Source organism: Haliotis rufescens, unplaced genomic scaffold, assembly GCF_023055435.1.
Source record: "Haliotis rufescens isolate VD_foot unplaced genomic scaffold, xgHalRufe1.0.p SCAF_2, whole genome shotgun sequence".
Lineage (NCBI taxonomy): Eukaryota > Metazoa > Mollusca > Gastropoda > Lepetellida > Haliotidae > Haliotis > Haliotis rufescens.
In genome coordinates, this window is record NW_025963890.1 from 14,751,524 (window position 1) to 14,773,181 (window position 21,658).

A 21,658-nucleotide genomic window follows, 5' to 3' on the forward strand; every position below is an offset into this window, starting at 1 on the left:
ACAACTTAGAGTGTCATGGATTATTTATCCAACAAGGTATATGGACTATTTGTTCTATGTGCGATTGTTATTAGTGTTTTATTTAGAAAGAGTCCTCATTTTTAAAGCCCTGGGCCAGCTCTGATGGCAATACCAACCGTCGGGGTTAGAGGATACTCTAAATCCGGGTTTGTATTACCAACATCACAGACAGTCTTTCCAGACAACCAACCCCACAGCCAGTCGACCCAGACAACCAACCCCATAGACAGTCTACCCAGACAACCAACATCACAGACAGTCTACCCAAACAACCAACCCCACAGACAGTCTACCCAGTCAACCAACCCCACAGACAGTCGACCCAGACAACCAACCCCATAGACAGTCTACCCAGACAACCAACCCCATAGACAGTCTACCCAGACAACCAACCCCACAGTCAGTCTACCCAGACAACCAACCCCATAGACAGTCTACCCAGACAACCAACATCACAGACAGTCTACCCAAACAACCAACCCCACAGACAGTCTACCCAGTCAACCAACCCCACAGACAGTCGACCCAGACAACCAACCCCATAGACAGTCTACCCAGACAACCAACCCCATAGACAGTCTACCCAGACAACCAACCCCACAGTCAGTCTACCCAGACAACCAACCCCACAGACAGTCTACCCAGACAACCAACCCCACAGACAGTCTACCCATACAACCACCCCCATAGACAGTCTACCCAGACAACCAACCCCACAGACAGTCTACCCAGACAACCAACCCCACAGACAGTCTACACAGACAACCAACCCCACAGCGGTCTACCCAGACAACCAACACCACAGCCAGTCTACCCCGACAACCAACCCCATAGACGGTCTACCCAGACAACCAACACCACAGACAGTCTACCTTGACAACCAACCCCACAGACAGTCTACCTTGACAACCAACCCCATAGACAGTCTACCCAGACAACCAACCCCACAGACAGTCTACCCAGACAACCACCCCCACAGTCTACCCAGACAACCAACCCCACAGACAGTCTATCCAGACAACCAACACCACAGACAGTCTACCCAGACAACCAACCCCACAGACAGTCTACCCAGACAACCACCCCCATAGACAGTCTACCTTGACAACCAACCCCACAGACAGTCTACCCAGACAACCACCCCCACAGACAGTCTACCCAGACAACCAACCCCACAGACAGTCTATCCAGACAACCAACACCACAGACAGTCTACACAGACAACCAACACCACAGTCTACCCAGACAACCAGCCCCACAGACAGTCTACCCAGACAACCAACCCCACAGACAGTCTACCCAGACAACCAACTCACAGACAGTCTACCCAGACAACCAACACCACAGACAATCTACCAAGACAACCAGCCCCACAGACATTCTACCCAGACAACCAACCCCACAGACAGTCTACCCAGACAACCAACCCCACAGACAGTCTACCCAGACAACCAGCCCCACAGACAGCCTACCCAGACAACCAACCCCACAGACAGTCTACCCAGACAACCAACCCAGAAGACAGTCTACCCAGACAACCAACCCCACAGACATTCTACCCAGAGAACCAACACCACAGACAGTCTTTCCAGACAACCAACACCACAGAAAGTCTACCCAAACAACCAACCCCACAGACAGTCTACCCAGTCAACCAACCCCACAGACAGTCGACCCAGACAACCAACCCCATAGACAGTCTACCCAGACAACCAACCCCATAGACAGTCTACCCAGACAACCAACCCCACAGTCAGTCTACCCAGACAACCAACCCCACAGACAGTCTACCCAGACAACCAACCCCACAGACAGTCTACCCATACAACCACCCCCATAGACAGTCTACCCAGACAACCAACACCACAGACAGTCTACCCAGACAACCAACCTCATAGACGGTCTACCCAGACAACCAACACCACAGACAATCTACCAAGACAACCAACCCCATAGACAGTCTACCCAGACAACCAACCCCACAGACAGTCTACCCAGACAACCACCCCCACAGTCTACCCAGACAACCAACCCCACAGACAGTCTATCCAGACAACCAACACCACAGACAGTCTACCCAGACAACCAACCCCACAGACAGTCTACCCAGACAACCACCCCCATAGACAGTCTACCTTGACAACCAACCCCACAGACAGTCTACCCAGACAACCACCCCCACAGACAGTCTACCCAGACAACCAACCCCACAGACAGTCTATCCAGACAACCAACACCACAGACAGTCTACACAGACAACCAACACCACAGTCTACCCAGACAACCAGCCCCACAGACAGTCTACCCAGACAACCAACCCCACAGACAGTCTACCCAGACAACCAACTCACAGACAGTCTACCCAGACAACCAACACCACAGACAATCTACCAAGACAACCAGCCCCACAGACATTCTACCCAGACAACCAACCCCACAGACAGTCTACCCAGACAACCAACCCCACAGACAGTCTACCCAGACAACCAGCCCCACAGACAGCCTACCCAGACAACCAACCCCACAGACAGTCTACCCAGACAACCAACCCAGAAGACAGTCTACCCAGACAACCAACCCCACAGACATTCTACCCAGAGAACCAACACCACAGACAGTCTTTCCAGACAACCAACACCACAGAAAGTCTACCCAAACAACCAACCCCACAGACAGTCTACCCAGTCAACCAACCCCACAGACAGTCGACCCAGACAACCAACCCCATAGACAGTCTACCCAGACAACCAACCCCATAGACAGTCTACCCAGACAACCAACCCCACAGTCAGTCTACCCAGACAACCAACCCCACAGACAGTCTACCCAGACAACCAACCCCACAGACAGTCTACCCATACAACCACCCCCATAGACAGTCTACCCAGACAACCAACACCACAGACAGTCTACCCAGACAACCAACCTCATAGACGGTCTACCCAGACAACCAACACCACAGACAATCTACCAAGACAACCAACCCCATAGACAGTCTACCCAGACAACCAACCCCACAGACAGTCGACCCAGACAACCAACCCCATAGACAGTCTACCCAGACAACCAACCCCATAGACAGTCTACCCAGACAACCAACCCCACAGTCAGTCTACCCAGACAACCAACACCACAGACAGTGTACCCATACAACCACCCCCATAGACAGTCTACCCATACAACCATCACCGTAAACATTATGTCCAGACAACAGCTAACGGCTTTTAAGCTTCTTAAACAAACGTTATTATATCTATCTAATCGGTGTGACGACCGACTATTGTTTTCGGATCTGGCAATTCCAAACCCACAAATAGCATGTCGAATTCAAAACGAAACTGCGTGTTTTGTGACATGTTATCGCGTATCGGGATGTGAGATATTCCATTACAAGGATATTTATTGGTCGAAAGTACTTGTAACGGACAGTCATTTTTTTTATATTTATTCAGTGAACCAAAGGACAGAACCAGCTTTCTCTTGCCGAGAAATCAACCCATTATGTGATAAACGATGTTACATATGTGCTCCTTAAGCATGTACGAATCGATAACCTAGATTGTATATGGAACTGATTTACTAGCTGACATAGTTTAAAACTCGATGACATTAATGGAACACATTGTACACATGTGATCCTACCGATGGTTTGTTTAACCTGTATAGGGGCGGTAGGGTAGCCTAGTGGTTAAAGCGTTCGCTCGCCACGCCGAAGACCCGCTTCGATCACACACACACCCCTGTAATAATATTAAAAGGCGTAAAACCATACACACTCACTCACTTGTACCTGTATAATTCAGTTTAAGTTTTGTTTCCATGGCAAGCGTGATGTAAAGGCTTTGGTAACTTATGTATTAAGTTAACATACATTCTGAAATAAGAGATTCAGTGTGAGGCAGGTGAGACATGAACTAGAATAAAATATTTGCTGATTATCTTTAAGAGTTTTGTGTCGCCACACGAGATATCCCACTTTTAGTGTTCGAAGGGTTAGTATGGGTAGATATAAGGGTGGTTTGAATAGGTTAACTTACACCAACAACTATACGGTGTCTGGAACTCAGCATAGGAGGATACTGTTCCTACCTGTCTTTTACAAAGCAGTTGTCCCCTAGATGCGAAATCGTAGTTATGTACTGCGTTAACTATCCCACTGGCCAGTAATACATGCACTGTATTCACATATTCGACGCAACACCGTGTACCGTGTGGTACAATTTATACAAGATAAATTAATAATTGATGCATACATGAAAAAGTATCAACAACATACCTCTGCTCGAAAGATTGTTTCCTGACTTCAATTTGTGACTCCAAACAGTGTATTGTAATCTATTAACGCAAACACGTTTGTGACATCATATATTTCTGTGTCCATTGTGTGCATAAATGGGTGAGGACACACAAAAGTATGTATCCAGCCTACTTGTTTATAAGTGACACAAATCTACTTAAATTCGAGCAATGAAATGAGTCAAGTGTTAGTTCATGGAGTCAAATGAATCCTATTCCAAGCATGATTTTTATGCCGACCCTAGTGTTGCCTGATAATGAAGCTATGTGCAGACAGATGACCACAGTTTCCAAGCTTGCAGCAGGTTGCGCGACACATAGCGTTGTTGTGCGATGTAATCCGAGTGCTCATTGGTCACTTGCTGGTTTACCAGGACATAGCTCAAATCGTTGGTTAAAAATAGCGACTACACCGCATTGCTATGCGACCTTATGTATTCACAGGTAATGGAGAAATGTGTACTGCATGCAAACCGGTACATAATTTTTTATGCATTGCTGATGGGAATTTAAAAAAAAAATCGTGACCAATGCTGGCATTACCACTCACCCCTCTCTTAAGGGGAGATGGAAGAACGTAGTGTATACAGACCCATGAAGTATTGACGATGCTGTTTGGCATGGATCAGACCAAGGCATATCTGCCAAAGTACTCCCCCTCCCTGGTCATTTGTTAGAACTCCTCATCAGCAACCCATACTTGTCAGAGTGAGTGAGTGAGTATGGTTTTACGCAGCTTTTAGCAATATTCCTGCAATATCACGGCGGGGGACACCAGAAATGGGCTTCACACATTGTACCCATGTCGGGAATCGAACCCGGGTGTTCGGCCTGACGAGCTAACGCTTTAACCACTAGGCTACCCGACCGCCCCCATACTTGTCAGAAGAGGCGACTAACAGGTTCACACGGTCAGGCTCACTGACTTGGTTTGATGCATGTCATTGTATCCAAGTTGTGTAGTTTGATCATCATGACGTCAATCACTGGATTGTCTGGTTCAGACTTGATTATTTACAGACCGCCTCATATAAACAACAAAACAACCAAAGTACCATGCTCTAGCTGAGGCAACAGACAACAGACGAGGCATGTCAATGATATTAACAACACAGTTTAATGACGGAGCGATGGATCCACAGCGGACTGCAGTGACAGCAAGGAAATCAGTGTCAATGACATGCCAAAGATCGGCAGCAACAATGTTATGTACAACTCATCGATTTCTATACACATTTTTATACAAAATTCATACAAAGCCAGTGATTTGCGACAACACTGGCAGTAAGCGTGTTATTTACAATGTACAATAAGAGGAATTTACAAGGAGGAAATTAAAATTACAAAAGATGAAAAATGAATTTTGAAGATTTTTTTCAAACCCCTTGCTTCTTTTGTAAATTTGTCACCTGTAGTCCCCTTAATTTTTCAATTGACAAATAAACAATTATTAACCCTTAAAATGAATTCCAAGCTCAAATACCCCTACCCATTAATGCAATGAGAACCATATAGTAACAAAACATAACAGTTGTATTGTTGCTTATAATAATTTAACTTTTGTTAAATTCTTTAAGAAACTTATGTGTCGTTGTCACACAACCGAGTGACCAAGTTAAGAGTTCAATGCCATTTCTCAGTACTACAAACACTCTACACAGCTTGCCCTGGGCAGGCCTTGATGATTTATCTGAATCTAGGAGACGAAAGGAATCATTCTGCTGCCTGCCCATCACACAGGCACACACTAAACATTCACCCGTTAATATTTGATATTAGTCGAAACTTTCAGTAAAACAAAACGAACCAAACGAACTACGTTGAAAATGTAGGACAAATATATAGTTGATTGCAGCAAATGTGCAAAATGAAATTACTTCCAACTAATGAAATCGTGTACTGACTGACATTGAAGCATAGCAATACACCCTACTGATGCAGCCTTGGCTAGCATATCTACAGCAAGATGACAAATCTGGTAAAGGGAACAAATACCCCCAAATTACAAACTCTCCTTAACGTGAAATACAATAGAAAAATCCTGTAAAAAATTACTAACACCTGATCAAAAATACACAGCTTTACTAAATACATGAATTCAAATATATATCTTATTAACACTGATCAGACCAACTGAAAAATCCCATGGTGGCTATATAAACAGGGAAATATGTAATGATGGACATGAAAGACAGGATGTATGATGGGCTACGATGCTAACAGTAGTGATAATAGTGTACAAGAATGATGGTTACACAGGGTTGTCTCCCCTTGTCAGGCCATCTTACACAAGACAGGTCACCAAGAGCTTAGTCATTGATCTTTGTGAGCATATACCACTCAACATTTGCTAAGGACCACACCTTCGACTAAAGATGTCTCTTTTGGTCCTCAATAAATGTTGAGTAGTATACAACAAATACCAATATATTGTGAAAGTTTGAGAAGAGTTGAGCTACCATTGAACATATCCCTACACTGAGAGTTGTGTCACAAAGGAATGTTAATGACTTTTAATGGCAACTGAACTACCGTATTCGACGTAATAAGCGCCCCGCTCTAATAAGCGCCCACAGCGATATTTGCTAATATATTGGCTAGTGAACAATCCCAATAAGCACTCCTTCTTATTGATCAATGTACACAAGACTTATTTATTTGCGTATACCACGCACCTGTGTGTTATATGCACCCTTAATTATGGGCAATTAAATTCTGGAAAAATATATCTGTTGTATATAAACATATCAGGCTGTCACCATAAATCATGAAATTTATCTTTCCACACTGTTTTTTTCACCAAAATAATATTCTAATAAGAGCTCCCTATTTCTAATTTTGAGAGCGCCCTGGGCACTTATTACATCGAATACGGTATTTCAGGATCACATCCAAACAAACTAAAACGCAATCACCTGTGGTATTTTGTACCAAATCTAAAGTCAATCCTTGGCCATAAGAAACAACTCTCTGAATTTCGTGTTTTCTGCCTCCCTTTGTCCAACCTCCAGCATGTAAAATGGCCTCCCAACAGGGTCACATGGCAGTGACTGATATGCTTGAAAGACATGTCAAACGTCATAAATGAGCAAAGTGAGCGTCCGTAATGACCATGGGACGATTTTCTACAACATCAAATACATTGTGTATCCCGCATCAGAACTTGCATTTCCATTGGTTGAAACCTATAGCCAATGGAGAACAGAAAGCAACAGTTTGCGACTTTACAAAGAACAATTTAGCTGACAAAACTAGTGGTTTTTGCTAAGAGAAGACTGTATCCAAACGCTTCATATCATCAAACACTGGGACCAAATAGAACAAGCTGAGAATTTCTAGATGACTATATATAGATTAGAGTTGTACAGATCACAGTTTAGACATTGAGATGAATACTGATGGGGTTCCTGCTAAGATAAATGTCAAACACATATACTCATCCATTCCTACAGCTGCACACAGCTGGGATCCTCCAACCAACTTGTACACCCTGTAGCCTACAGCTGTATATAGCTGGGACCATACACACTCTCCTGCCCAGTGTAGTCCACATCGACACTACAGCTTGGACCACACACCCACACTGTGTAGCTTACAGCTGTATATAGCTGGGACCATACACACTCTCCTGCCCAGTGTAGTCCACATCGACACTACAGCTTGGACCACACACGCACACTTCTACACTGTGTAGTCTACAGCTGTATAAAGCTGGGACCACACCCACTCCTACCCCAGTGTAGTCCCCATCGACACTACAGCTGAGACCACACACACACACTGTGTAGCTTACAGCTAGGACCACATACTCACACACCCACACCCACTCCTACAGCTCGACAGCTGGGACCAAGGGCCTTGTACCACAAAGCGATCTTCATGTCACAACTATCACTATCAGAACTCTTATACTTAAGAAATGTGTACCCAATGCAGAGAGGGTGTTCTAAGAAAACAAAATACAGACATAAAAACACATCAAAGCCCTAGCTCTGTTAACCCATATTCAATTATTTGGGTGTTCGCTATAGTATTTTAAGTACATTTTGCCATACAGTGGGATGTAACATGTAAGAAAGCCTCTGCAAGTTACCTGTACGTTACTTTCATTTGCAAACGAGTCAATTCAATATTAAGCATTTTACACATTTATCTGGCTACCAACAAAAGAAGCTGTCATTTTTCTTAACTAATAAAAGACATTAACCATCCCACAACTAGCATATATGTATCTTTCTTGTCCCAGCTGGCATTTTGTCTGCAGACAAACCTACACCACACACGTCTTCAAACCTGAACCACAAGGTTGATCATGAAATGCAATTTTAAGTCTCTGAAACATGACCTTTGAACCTGATATAAATAGTCATGAAAAAAGGACAATCAGCACCAAACACGTTAAAACATTAAGTCGTACATAAGACTCAAGTTGAAAAAATAGTTTGACACAATATAGTCAGTCCCTTGATTAAAAAAAACGAACTACATGTACTTTGAAATCAAAACTGAGTGGTGTAATGTTTTCTATACAAATGACATACTTACAAGCACTTCACAAAAGGATTTACAATATTCACAGTATGTATACAGTACACAAAAGGAGTCTTGCAACATTTCATGGGAGCCTCCTCGTATTACGCATATTGAACAATTATGACTTAATTTGTGCATGTCTTTAGCTGCAAGCCTATCCAACTGTACGTAGATTATGAACGGACCATTTATTAAAAAATATCAAGCATATGGAATAAAGTGAGACAAGGGGTTTGAAGCAGCATACCTTGAGGTAAAGAAGCAATATTTCCTATTTCTATAAATGAATTCCACTTTTCCATCCATCAACTTTTTACATGATGTGTAATGTAAAACTTCTGATTCAGCATTAATAAGTAACCACTCTTGATCATAAAGATTATCCTTCATCAAATGTTATTCTGCTATAAAGAGAAAAAGTAAAGATCATCAAAGACATTGCTAACAGTTAACTTAAAATCCTACGGATACTCATTTGCAAATGGCTCTGAATTGGTAAAAAAAGCTTGTCAATAACATTTCAATGAGACAACTTGATATACATCCCTTGTTGACCAATCACAGACAGCGTAACTCTGTATCATGGCAAGCTGACCACTGAAAATGTCCGAAACACACACACCACTGAGATCAAGATAATGCCACCTACAACTGCTTGTACAGGAAGTCCAAGCAAAACACACTCAGTTCCTATTCCCACTAAATCTGTTCAAGAAATCCTATCCAGCACTGTGCTATCACATTTGATTTGTCAATGTCAACCACGTATCCACATGTGAATGTTGACCATCCTTCAAAGCGTCTTCAAAACGGTCGACCAATTCACATGAGCAAAGACCTGAACGATATACTTCTAAAGACTTTTGGAATGTTTGGCCACACGCAACAATCCTCCGAGAAAATAATTTACATCTCCAGCACTTCCAGAAGTCGTGTGTCCAGCACATCATTGCATCCCATACGAAGTCCCATACTGTCATGGATGATTCCTCACAAGGTCTTCGCCAACACATTATGTACATCTTATACAAAATATATCTCCACTGTACAACCAGGACCACGCTGACGAGGTCCCGTCTCCAATCCTCTTAAGAACACCCAGCACTTCATATGAACAGCAACAAGCTTGTGGTTTGGTTTCGTTTCTGACAGTAGAATACGCTCCATGTTGAAAATATTGGAATAATACACAATCTCTCGCGGATGTACAACCACAGTTATTAAGCACCTTTGAAACAACATACTAGTTAACAGTAAAATAGATTACAAATCTAGAGTGTTTTTCCTCTCCTGAAGGGAAGCTTTCCTCTGGACGGGCAGTTTTTCAGCAGAACTTGGGTGCAGCCTGTCCGGGGACAATGCCCTCCTCAGTAACGGGGAACTAGGCTCACAGCTCTTCGGCCTTGTCAGGGTTTTCTTCGTGGTCGGGGTAGAGGTCTGTCCCCCGCAGGTCGGGTTCAGATAGGAGGGGATGGTCTGTTGAGGCATGTTGGAGCTTCCCACCTGATGCCCATGAACACATGCTAGGGGGGAGGGGCTGCGCGCCGGGGAAGAGGCAAGGGGGGAGGGAGAGGGAGTGCGAGCGAGGGGTGAGAGGGGGATATTATGAACTGACTTTCTCCTGTGAGGAGATTTGAGGCTCTGTGACTTCTTATGCTTGTTGACGACGTGCAAGGAGCTGGGTCGGCCAAAATGGGCTGTGTTGGCCGGCGAGTTTGGAGCACTCGAGCCAGGGGAACTGCTGTTGGAGCTCATATTGGCTGAAGTGTCAGGAGTCCAGGGAATTGTGAGGGGAGGCGATCGCCCCGATTTTGGAGGCGGGGTGCAGTCACTGGATGAATGAGCTCGGAATCCTCCCAGAGCCCGGGATGGTGTTCCTGGTGAACCTGGATGGGCCATGTGGCCTTCTGCTTTCTTAGAGCTGAGTCGTCTCAGGAGTGACCTCCCAGTCTTCTTCTTGTCACCCTTGTCTCGCTGTCTCTTCTTCAGCGATCTTCGCGCCATCTTTCCAGGATGTGACCCCTTCTTGCGAGCACCGGTTCTGATGGAGGTGTTCTCGATGGGTGTGCTGCGGATGTAGAAGACATTGCCGCTGCTCATGAGCTGCACGACCTGCGTGTGGAACAGGTTCTCCACCAGAGTGTCGTTGATGTGGGTGATCAGATCACCGGGCCGAAGTCCTGCCTCAAAAGCTGGACTGTTGATAATCACATCCTGTAACAAACATACAGCTTTCATTAATTTCAGATGACAAGTATCATGTGGTATGATACACAAATTGACCGTCTATGGATGAGAGTCATTCTCCCAAAACATGTAGATCTAAGTTAAAACCAAGCTTGTCAGATCCAACAGAAACTCTCTATACGAGGACCCTCATCTAGAGTGAGTGAGTATGGTTTTACGCCGCTTTTAGCATTATTCCAGCAATATCACGGCGGGGGACACCAGAAATGGGCTTCACACATTGTAGCCATGTCGGGAATCGAACCCCGGTCTTCGGCCTGACGAGTGAACGCTTTAACCACCAGGCTACCTGACCGCCCCCCTCATCTAGAAATATATATGGACATCATCAAGCTATTGTGTGGCTTAACAGTATCGGCTTCAAAATAATAACATAGTTTGATCATTCCTGTGTCGGTATTACATAGAAGGGATAGCAGTTAAAGAGTGTCTTTGCTCCAGTCTGATGAGAATGTTAGATAGTATATCCTTGTTTCTTGGGCACTGTCGATCATATTGCCGTTTAAACTTATTTAAATTTGCTGGGTCTGCGAATTTGACCAGAACAGCTCCTCCTTTATAAATTCTTCAAGTCAGACTTCCATTTCTGATTATTCACAAGGGTGATTGAACTCCACTACTCAGTCATTGATTGGAATATTTATATCTTTCCATGATACACTAAAATGATTCTCATGTCAAGTTGGGCGGTCGGGTAGCCTAGTGGTTAAAGCGTTCGCTCGTCACGCCAAAGACCCGGGTTCGATTCCCGACATGGGTACAATGTGTGAAGCCCATTTCTGGTGTCCCCAAACGTGATATTGCTGGAATATTGCTAAAAGCAGCATAAAACCATACTCACTCACGTCAAGTTTATACTTAAATATATATGAGTATCTCTATCAAAAGAAACATCGAGGTAGATCCTTTCTATTTTAGTCTCACAGATCCATTTTGGGAACACAGGTGAAATCCCAAACCTGGAGGCCCATGTTTGACAAACCCTGGTTCCACCTTGACATCCATCTGGTTTCATCCACTTACCGTGACGATGTGTTGAATGGTGTAGACATCAGTATTGCCGATGTACACTCGGATAGACTGGAAGTTGAAGCCAAATCCACGAGCACCTCTCTTGACAACAACTGGTGGTTTGAGGCTGCGTGCAATGGGGGAGGAGTCGCGGTTTGGGGAGCCATCACGGGAGCTGGTGCTGGATCCTGACCCCCCAGGGGAGGCAACCGTGGTTGGAATGCTGAAGTCTGGGGAGGAACACAGTTACTATTATGATATCAGACACAATATTTACCAATGATTATGTTACGGATTATATTCTTAAATCATTGTGTCTGCAGTCAAAAGATAATAATAAATTCCAATACATTTCTTTTAGGGGAATTAAATTGCTTGGAGTGTCTCATTGAATGGAAAATCAACAAACTGTTTTCCTTCCTGTTTCAAACAACTTTGAAGGATTATTTATTACAGAAACTTGTCAAAGCTTTTAACATGTTCGTTGGGAGGGAAAAGGACTGTTCTCAAAATCTTTTTTATTTATCATGATCTTATACTTTACTCAAACAGTGTGTGTCTGGCGTGTGTGAGTGTGTGGTGTGTGAATAAGTGTGTGTATGTCATGTCTCAGTGTGTGGTGTGAGAGAGTGTGTGTGATGTGAGAGTGTGTGTGGTGTGAGAGTGTGTGCATGTCATATCTCAGTGTGTGGTGTGAGAGAGTGTGTGTGTGTGTGCATGTCATGTCTCAGTGTGTGATGTGACAGTGTGTGTGTGTGTGTGCATGTCATGTCTCAGTGTGTGATGTGACAGTGTGTGTGTGTGTGCATGTCATGTCTCAGTGTGTGTGATGTGACAGTGTGTGTGTGTGCATGTCATGTCTCAGTGTGTGATGTGACAGTGTGTGTGTGTGTGCATGTCATGTCTCAGTGTGTGTGATGTGACAGTGTGTGTGTGTGCATGTCATGTCTCAGTGTGTGATGTGACAGTGTGTGTGTGTGTGTGCATGTCATGTCTCAGTGTGTGTGATGTGACTGTGTGTGTGTGCATGTCATGTCTCAGTGTGTGATGTGACAGTGTGTGTGTGTGCATGTCATGTCTCAGTGTGTGTGATGTGACAGTGTGTGTGTGTGTGCATGTCATGTCTCAGTGTGTGATGTGACAGTGTGTGTGTGTGTGCATGTCATGTCTCAGTGTGTGATGTGCGAGAGTGTGTGTGTGTGCATGTCATGTCTCAGTGTGTGTGATGAGAGTGTGTGTGTGCATGTCATGTCTCAGTGTGTGTGATGTGACAGTGTGTGTGTGTGCATGTCATGTCTCAGTGTGTGTGATGTGACAGTGTGTGTGTGTGCATGTCATCTTTCAGTGTGTGGTGTGAGAGAGTGTGTGAATGTGTGAGAGCACAGGATACAAAAACATAACGCAGCTACTAACTCCTACTAGAACACTGACATAATTGCAACTACTAAACAAGGGAAATAAGTAGCACTCACTTTGCCAGCACCTACCTCCTGAATGTATAAGCAGAGTGAGAGCAGTTGCGGACGCTGACTTCTGCATGCCACACTTCTCCCCTGATACTGACGCTGACGCCGATGCCGACGTCCCTGCTGACGGTTTCTTCCTCTCGATATCCTCCACCTTCTCCTTTGCCTCATCCACCGGTGACAGCTCTACACAACAGATGCAGGAATATTAACATTGTGTGAGGACAACTGCAGGGTGGGGTTGGGGTTGGTGTTTGGGTTGGGAAAGAAGAACTGTGAAAGACTATGGTGCTCCTATATTGCAGCTATAAAACAGTGTCCTTTAAATACTCAAATTCGGTCATTGCTTCATTGCACAGTGATTTATCTAGGATTCCGAACATGATGCCCATGGCATTCAAATTGCAAACATTCGTTATTTTGTTCCAAATAGGGATAATTTTTGGGTATTTAGCAAAATTCAAAGGAATTCCAGTGATTGACATCATGACCATCGATCCACGCAATTTTGATACATTGACTTGCAATGACCACCTGATCCATGTCTCACCTCTATAAAATAAACATGACTTTTGTTCAGAATCCTACTACTGAGAAGGGTTGGGATGCGTAATTTGGATACTCATGTTGGGTGGTACGTACGAACCGGGTACCCACAGGACGACCCAGACCCGTGGTTCATCACATGATATATTATTTATCGACAAATATTATCGATAACTCCATGGTCACACTACGAGTCACTAACGTTCACATTTCTTTCTGACAATGCACATTCCTAACTTGTATATGTTTGAACAAAGACAAAGCTACAGTAAAATTCAGTGAACGAATGATAAGATCGTTTCATATGTGTCTCTAAATACTTATTGCTAGGGTTCCGGTTAAACAATTCTCAACCAGACTATTTCTACCCAACGCTTCAGAGGTTTTCAACTGGTACCCGGGTAGGGTCCGGATAATAGGGGGTTGGGTAGCTGGGTAAATAATTTGACCTCATCCCAGCCCCAGTATTGAGTGAGCGAGGGAGTGGGATTTAACGCCGCTTTTAAAAGTTGTCCAGTTATATCATGGCGTGTCAGCTTAATGTGGGAGGAAAGCCTGAAGGGATGCAGGTCTCAGATGTTAACCACTTCGGTGAAACCCACAAGCACAGGTATGGTGCTGACAAACCTAGCAACATAATCGGGTCGAACCGGGACTCGAACCCACAATCATAGGTTTCTGGCGTGTCCTAGAGACGCAACTCTGCACAGTGAATCACGGCGCCTTAGACAACTGGGGCACCCGTCCCCCCACCCAGTATTGAGCAAAAATTAACATCTCACAGTCATTCAACATCATGCTGATACATACCTTCACATATTGCCCCAAGTTTAATCCATTAGTTTAACCCATGACTATTTTTACCACTGACCTTTGGAGCCACATGACCTCTCCTCCTCCGACGAAATGGCAAGGCGGGGAATGATGTTTTTGATTGAAGGCTTTGATCTCGTGACGAGCGGGGACCCACACGAGTCACTGTCTGTCTGAGAGGAGTCTGAGATGCTGGTGTTGTCACGGGAACGAGGGATGCTGGAAATCAACACAGCAATATTGATACCATTCTACAGTCATTTTGTTTTGCTTGCACAAGTGCTTCAAAAAAGATCCAAATGTAAACAGTCTAACGTACTGATGCCTATCTGTGCTACTGTAATGACAGTGTTGGAGAACCTGTTTAACTTAACCTCCTCAGTATGCAAGGAAAAGTGCTGTGTTGGTTCAAAATTGCCCACTCAGACACATTATCCCCTTCGGACTGAGTGCAGGCAAAGCAACAACAAGTACTACATTTTAATATCTTTTGGCATGACGCGGCCGGGATAGAACCACTGACCTTCCACTAGTACAAACAGATGTGAATACACAATGCCATTTAGAATGTGGTCAAATGTAACAAATGTTATATTTGGGATATCACTTTCTTTGCAAAGTACAGATTCTCGTACATTTTGGGGTGGAGTCCCATCCAGGATTGGAACCCACACAGATGAGTTAGTTTGACCAGCTCACAGGGGTGTCTGCTGTACATGATGGGGCTGGGCCCACCTGCACAAACCAAACACAGCTGTATGACTACTGTAAGCCCATGTAAGTATCTGAGCTGCAACCATGCTTGCTAGATTTAAGGCCTATTGACAAACGTTTAGGTCTTAAATTCATCCTTGAAGGTTGGACTGACGAGCAATGGGTCTGAAATGCACTGCCTTTTCATGCCAAAGCGAAGCTTCGATTACGCCGGCACATAAGTTTAGTCCGTGTCAACAGTCTGTTTACTAGAAAGGTTACGATCGTGTGTTGAATGATTACCTGATTTCGGAAACACTGAAGACATCTTCATCCATTTTGATGGTACTGGCATCGGTCCGGGAGTCTGTCGTGTCTGACTGCCTGTCTGTGCTATCCTTCCTGAAGGCGTTCCTGACTTCAATGGATCCCTCAGAGCTTTCTGATTGATTGGAGTCCTTCCTCTCCAAAGCTCTCTTCTCCAACACTCGTGTACGGAAGTCGTCAGCACTGGAGTGACGGCGCCTGTCTCTCTCGTTAGGGTCCTGAAGAGTACAGGAAATAATTTGTTGCAAACTGTTTTCAAGCTGACCTAAAATTACAAACTCAAAACCTCTTCTTGTTCCAGGAGAAATTCATAAGAGAACCATATAGCCTATCTATTCTTAAATTGCACAACTTGTTGACTAAAGAACCTTCTTGTTTTTGTTTTTTTTGTTACCGTCGCACTCAGCAATATTCCAGCTCTATGACAGTGGATTGTAAATGATCAAATCTGGAGGAGACAATCCAGTGATCGATGTTGTAAGCAACGATCCACACCGTGGGGGTATATGGGCACACTATCAACCTGTCACCAAGTCTGACCATCCAATCCATTTGGTTGCCTCTTACGACCAGCATAGGCTGCTGGGGACCTATTCAGAGTGAGTGAGTGAGTGAGATTGGTTTAACGCCGCTTTTAACAGTATTCCAGTTATATCACGGCGTGTCAGCTTAATGTGGGAGGAAAGCCCGAAGTGATGCAGGTCTTAGACGTTTACCACTTCGGTGAAACCCACGAGCACGGGTATGGTGCTGACAAACCTAGAAACATAATCGGGGCGAACCGGGATTCGAACCCACAATCATAGGTTTCTGGCGTGTCCAGGGGACGCAACTCTGCACAGCGAATCGCGGCGCCTTAGACGACTGAGCCACCCGTGCCCCCCGGACCTATTCAGAGCCTGGATCCCAAGAAATCTTATCAATGAGATGAGTTTGAACAGTATTTCAGTTATGTCTTGCAAGAAACATAGGAGGGAAAGCCCAAATGGTCAACAGACAAATTATTGGGCTAATCTACGATTCAAACTCATGATGATATGATTCTGGCATGCCCATACACGCAAATCAGCGAGACGTGGTACCATTTACCATTATGCTGCTTGTAACTACAATAACCTCCACAGAATGCTACAAACACAGATGGCATTATCGGGAATCTGTTTGGCAAAGCAACCATATCACTACAAAGACTGTGATGGGAGTTACCACAGGGAGTGTGGACGGCACTGTTACATTATGGGAGAGTCAGTAACTGTTGGTGGAAGGGTGAGTAACAACAGAGAGACATGCATTGGAAGTGAGAGAGTTAGTAGAGCTTGTGAGAGTTGGGTTTTAGCAATGTAAAGCCATATCACAATAGGGGACACCAACAATTCACTTACACATTGCAACCCTGTGTATCCAGTGGTTTTATTTAAAACAGTCATCAAAACTGGTTTCACAATAAAATAGTGGACGTAACTAAATACTACCCTTTGGACAATATTTACATCCTTTTCAAATAGTCATGTTTTTCCCTCAAATATGTTTGACAATGTTAGACCACTGCCGTCTTCTTGAATTATGTCACATACTGCCTAATTAGATGTCAGCTCATTATGATCTTCTTGTACTATAAGGCCTATGAGGAAAGTCCATATAAAAGCTTGGTAAAGCTTGATGTCAGCTTGATGTTGGAGGAAAACCTGAAGTGATGTAGGTCTAAGACGTTTACCACTTTGCTGTAAACCATGAGCAAGGATATGGTGCTGACAAACCTTAAAACATAATCAGGGCAAACCAGAATTTGAACCCATAATCATCTGGTGTGCCCAAGGGATGCAACTCTGCACAGCAAATTGTGATACATCAAACGAATGATGCCCCCCCGAAACCCAAAATAAAAGCAGACGTGTCTATTTTTTTTCTGATCCATTTCTGAAATAAAGACTTACAGAGAGGATGTATCCTGTAAATGTTAAATGTTGCTTAAAAGTCTGAATGCATACAGCATTTGTACTAGACACATGGTCCAACAGCCCTAGAAGTAAACTAACCAGTCAATATTTGGCACATACCCAAGCATGGAAACACTGATGTGGAGAATCAAACCTGACCAAACAAGCAAACGCTGTAACCACTGGACTATTCCACCCCCTCATGCATGGGCAGAACATCCGGGGCAGACATTCCATCCACAACAGCACACAGACAGGCTGACGAGATAATACCCCCGACCTTGACTCTAAGTACCTCATGAAGCTCGTCTATCTTGGAGTAGACCTTGTTGTAGCGGGGGCTGCAGGAGGAGAAGCTGTGGAAGAGGGGGTCATCGGCATCATCCTCCGTGTCCTCTGCCTCCAGCTCATGGTTGTACCTGTCAGTGCGAGCTGAGGACCACATAAACAGGGCTGGTTCAGTACAAGTATTGAAGGACATACCAGGGCTGGTTCAGTTCAAGTATTGAAGGACATACCAGGGCTGGTTCAGTACAAGTATTGAAGGACATACCAGGGCTGGTTTAGTACAAGTATTGAAGGACATACCAGGGCTGGTTTAGTACAAGTATTGAAGGACATACCAGGGATGGTTTAGTACAAGTATTGAAGGACATACCAGGGCTGGTTCAGTTCAAGTATTGAAGGACATACCAGGGCTGGTTCAGTTCAAGTATTGAAGGACTTACCAGGGCTGGTTCAGTTCAAGTATTGAAGGACATACCAGGGCTGGTTCAGTACAAGTATTGAAGGACATACCAGGGCTTGTTCAGTTCAAGTATTGAAGGACATACCAGGGCTGGTTCAGTACAAGTATTGAAGGACATACCAGGGCTTGTTCAGTTCAAGTATTGAAGGACATACCAGGGCTGGTTCAGTACAAGTATTGAAGGACATACCAGGGCTGGTTCAGTTCAAGTATTGAAGGACATACCAGGGCTTGTTCAGTTCAAGTATTGAAGGACATACCAGGGCTGGTTCAGTACAAGTATTGAAGGACATACCAGGGCTGGTTCAGTACAAGTATTGAAGGACATACCAGGGCTGGTTCAGTACAAGTATTGAAGGACATACCAGGGCTGGTTCAGTTCAAGTATTGAAGGACATACCAGGGCTGGTTCAGTACAAGTATTGAAGGACATACCAGGGCTGGTTCAGTTCAAGTATTGAAGGACATACCAGGGCTGGTTCAGTACAAGTATTGAAGGACATACCAGGGCTGGTTCAGTTCAAGTATTGAAGGACATACCAGGGCTTGTTCAGTACAAGTATTGATGGACAGCTGACTAAAGCTATGGTTCTGTATCTACCCCTCTTAGTAATATTCATACAACATTGTAACAGCCTTTAAAAGTATGGGGCTGCACACACAACCTGTTTTAGAAGGGCTAACACATGAAACTATTCCACATGATACTGTTCTTGCCTTCACAAGGTTGGTTAAAGTAAACTCACTGTCGAAGTAGCTAGTGTCCTCGTCATCGTCCAGCTGGGGTACAAACTCCGCCTTCTGTCGCAGCAGGCTCTCCCAGTTGAGCCCCATGAAGAACAGATGCTCCTTGACCTCCTGCGCCCCTGTAGTTCCTAGCCTGGCCACTGGGTTGTTAGTCAGCAGGCGAGTGATAAGGTCCTTGGCATCATCCCGACCCTGCCACTCATCCTCCAACGGCCACTCAATCTCCTCTGTTGAATCACCATGCAGTGTTAGAAATAAGGCAAATGGGTCCTCTCATGACCCTATGTTAAAAGCTTCAGATTCAAGGGGTCGCTTAATTGTGAAATTGTGTCATGACTATCATCGATCAAGATTTTATCATCAGGCTAAAAGATATTATCTGAATAAGACGACAAAACCCTTTCCATATCCAATAGTAACCTGTGCATAAAGCAGACTCGATTGTAGGATTCTGACTATCTTATGAGCATGCGTTTATTGCCTCCTCTTCCTCATCATCATTGCCATAATTATTCCAAAAATATCTTCTATTATAATCAGAAGAATGACACTGACATATTCATTCCACATACACTAAGGTCATATAGAGAAGGATGGCCATTAAAGTAGTCTTATAAGTCATTCCTTTCGCTACTATGGACTTTTTAATGTTCTAAGGACAAGGAACTTCACTACCAGAAATACATACCGTGAATAACTTGTGCAAAAAGTTCCTCTGTAGTGCCTCCGAAAAAGGGCACACATCCCACCAGGAACTCATACAGGATAATTCCCATAGACCACCAGTCCACACACTTGCCTGCAACAGTAGGGACGATCTTACAATCCTGTCTAAGATGCTCAGTATTTTCGACTAACAGTTGCACACTCTGACCAACAAAAATTGTGATACCATAAAAGTTCTCGATAGTTTGTTTGTTGACTAACACAGCACTCAGAAATATTCCAGCTATGTGATGGTAGCCTGTATTTTGAAAGAGTCTGGGCCAGACAATCCAGTGATTGATATTCTGAGCAATGATCCAAGCTGTCAACATGCTATAAACCAAGTCACAGAGCCTGACCACCTGATCCATATTGTCGCCTCTTTTGACCAGCATGTTCTAACCAGGAATCCCCACAGGGAAGTTCGAGATCAATTTAATTTAAGAACTTATTACTTGAGCTGCAACATCAATCTAGGCTCACTCAGTTTCTTCATTGCAGGACAACCACTCACCATATCCCTGTCGGAGGATGACCTCGGGGGCGATGTACTCAGGTGTACCGTACACCTGCTTGTCCTTGAACTGTTTGTAGTCCTTATCCATGGCCCCTTCGTATAGGTTGGTGGTCACTGAAACACAATATGTTTGAATTGTTGTCTCCTCTTATCTCAGTGTTATCCTTCCTAATTAAATCAAGACCAAATTGAATTTGCCATTCTTTTGAGCTTACAGATTTAATGGTATGTAGTTTGTACTTCAATCAACCATTACTCTCAGTACAGTTTCTTACCAATAGTGCCAGGTACTGTAAGTCTATTCAGTATAATTGATTAATAGTGTTCACATATGATTTCCAACCCAATAATTGACATCATGAGCATTGATTGACACAAATGGGATACGATGACACGAGTCTGACCACCCGATCCTGTTTGTGGCCTCTTACGACAAGCATAGTTGCCTTTTACGGCAAGCATGGGATGCTGAGGACCTTTTCTAACCCGGATCTTCACGGGTCGCATCAAGTAAATACTGTACACAATGACATCATACTTACAGCTCATGAGACCAATCTTGGAGAGCCCAAAGTCTGTCAGTTTCACATGTCCAGTAGCGTTTATCAGTAGGCTGCAAGAAAGGAAAGAATCTCAATCATCCTCAATCTTTGAAATCTTTTAGGAGTGAGCGAGTATGATTTCACACCGCCTTTTGCAATATCACAGCAGGGGACACCAGAAATGGGTTTCACACATTGAACCCATGGGGGGAATAGAACCCAGCCCTCTACGTGATGAGAGAAAGCTTTAACCACTAGGCTATCCCACTGCTCACATCTTTTTTTGGAAACACTGCACATCAAATATGACATTGGAGTGAGCATGGACTAATGCCATCTATAGCAATATTCCAGCAACATCATGACGGGGGACACTAGAAATGGGCCTCACATATTGTAGCATGTGGGGAATTGACCCCAGCACTTCTGCATGAAGAGCAAACGCTTTATTCACAAGGCTCCCCACCAACCCAACATTTAAGGAACACGGAACAAATTAACATGGTTAC

General features: G+C 44.2%; 1 protein-coding gene across 8 annotated transcripts in view; it reads right to left on the reverse strand.

Moving 5' to 3' along the window:
- Positions 1-5,411: 5,411 nt before the first annotated feature.
- Positions 5,412-21,658, reverse strand: part of LOC124135583 (microtubule-associated serine/threonine-protein kinase 2-like) — a 198,662-nt gene continuing 182,415 nt past the window's right edge. For 6 of the 8 annotated variants that reach the window (XM_046500950.2, XM_046500949.2, XM_046500946.2 and 3 more), the window contains 10 exons: positions 21,150-21,220; positions 20,605-20,721; positions 20,074-20,184; positions 19,385-19,612; positions 18,171-18,322; positions 15,930-16,171; positions 14,992-15,152; positions 13,581-13,760; positions 12,121-12,338; positions 5,412-11,064 (listed from right to left, as the gene is read on the reverse strand). In XM_046500950.2, the coding sequence (XP_046356906.2) occupies positions 10,114-11,064; positions 12,121-12,338; positions 13,581-13,760; positions 14,992-15,152; positions 15,930-16,171; positions 18,171-18,322; positions 19,385-19,612; positions 20,074-20,184; positions 20,605-20,721; positions 21,150-21,220 (2,431 nt within the window). In that variant the 3' untranslated portion in view covers positions 5,412-10,113. The remainder of the gene's footprint in view (positions 11,065-12,120; positions 12,339-13,580; positions 13,761-14,991; positions 15,153-15,929; positions 16,172-18,170; positions 18,323-19,384; positions 19,613-20,073; positions 20,185-20,604; positions 20,722-21,149; positions 21,221-21,658) is intronic. The other 2 variants (XM_046500947.2, XM_046500948.2) reach the window with 2 other exon arrangements.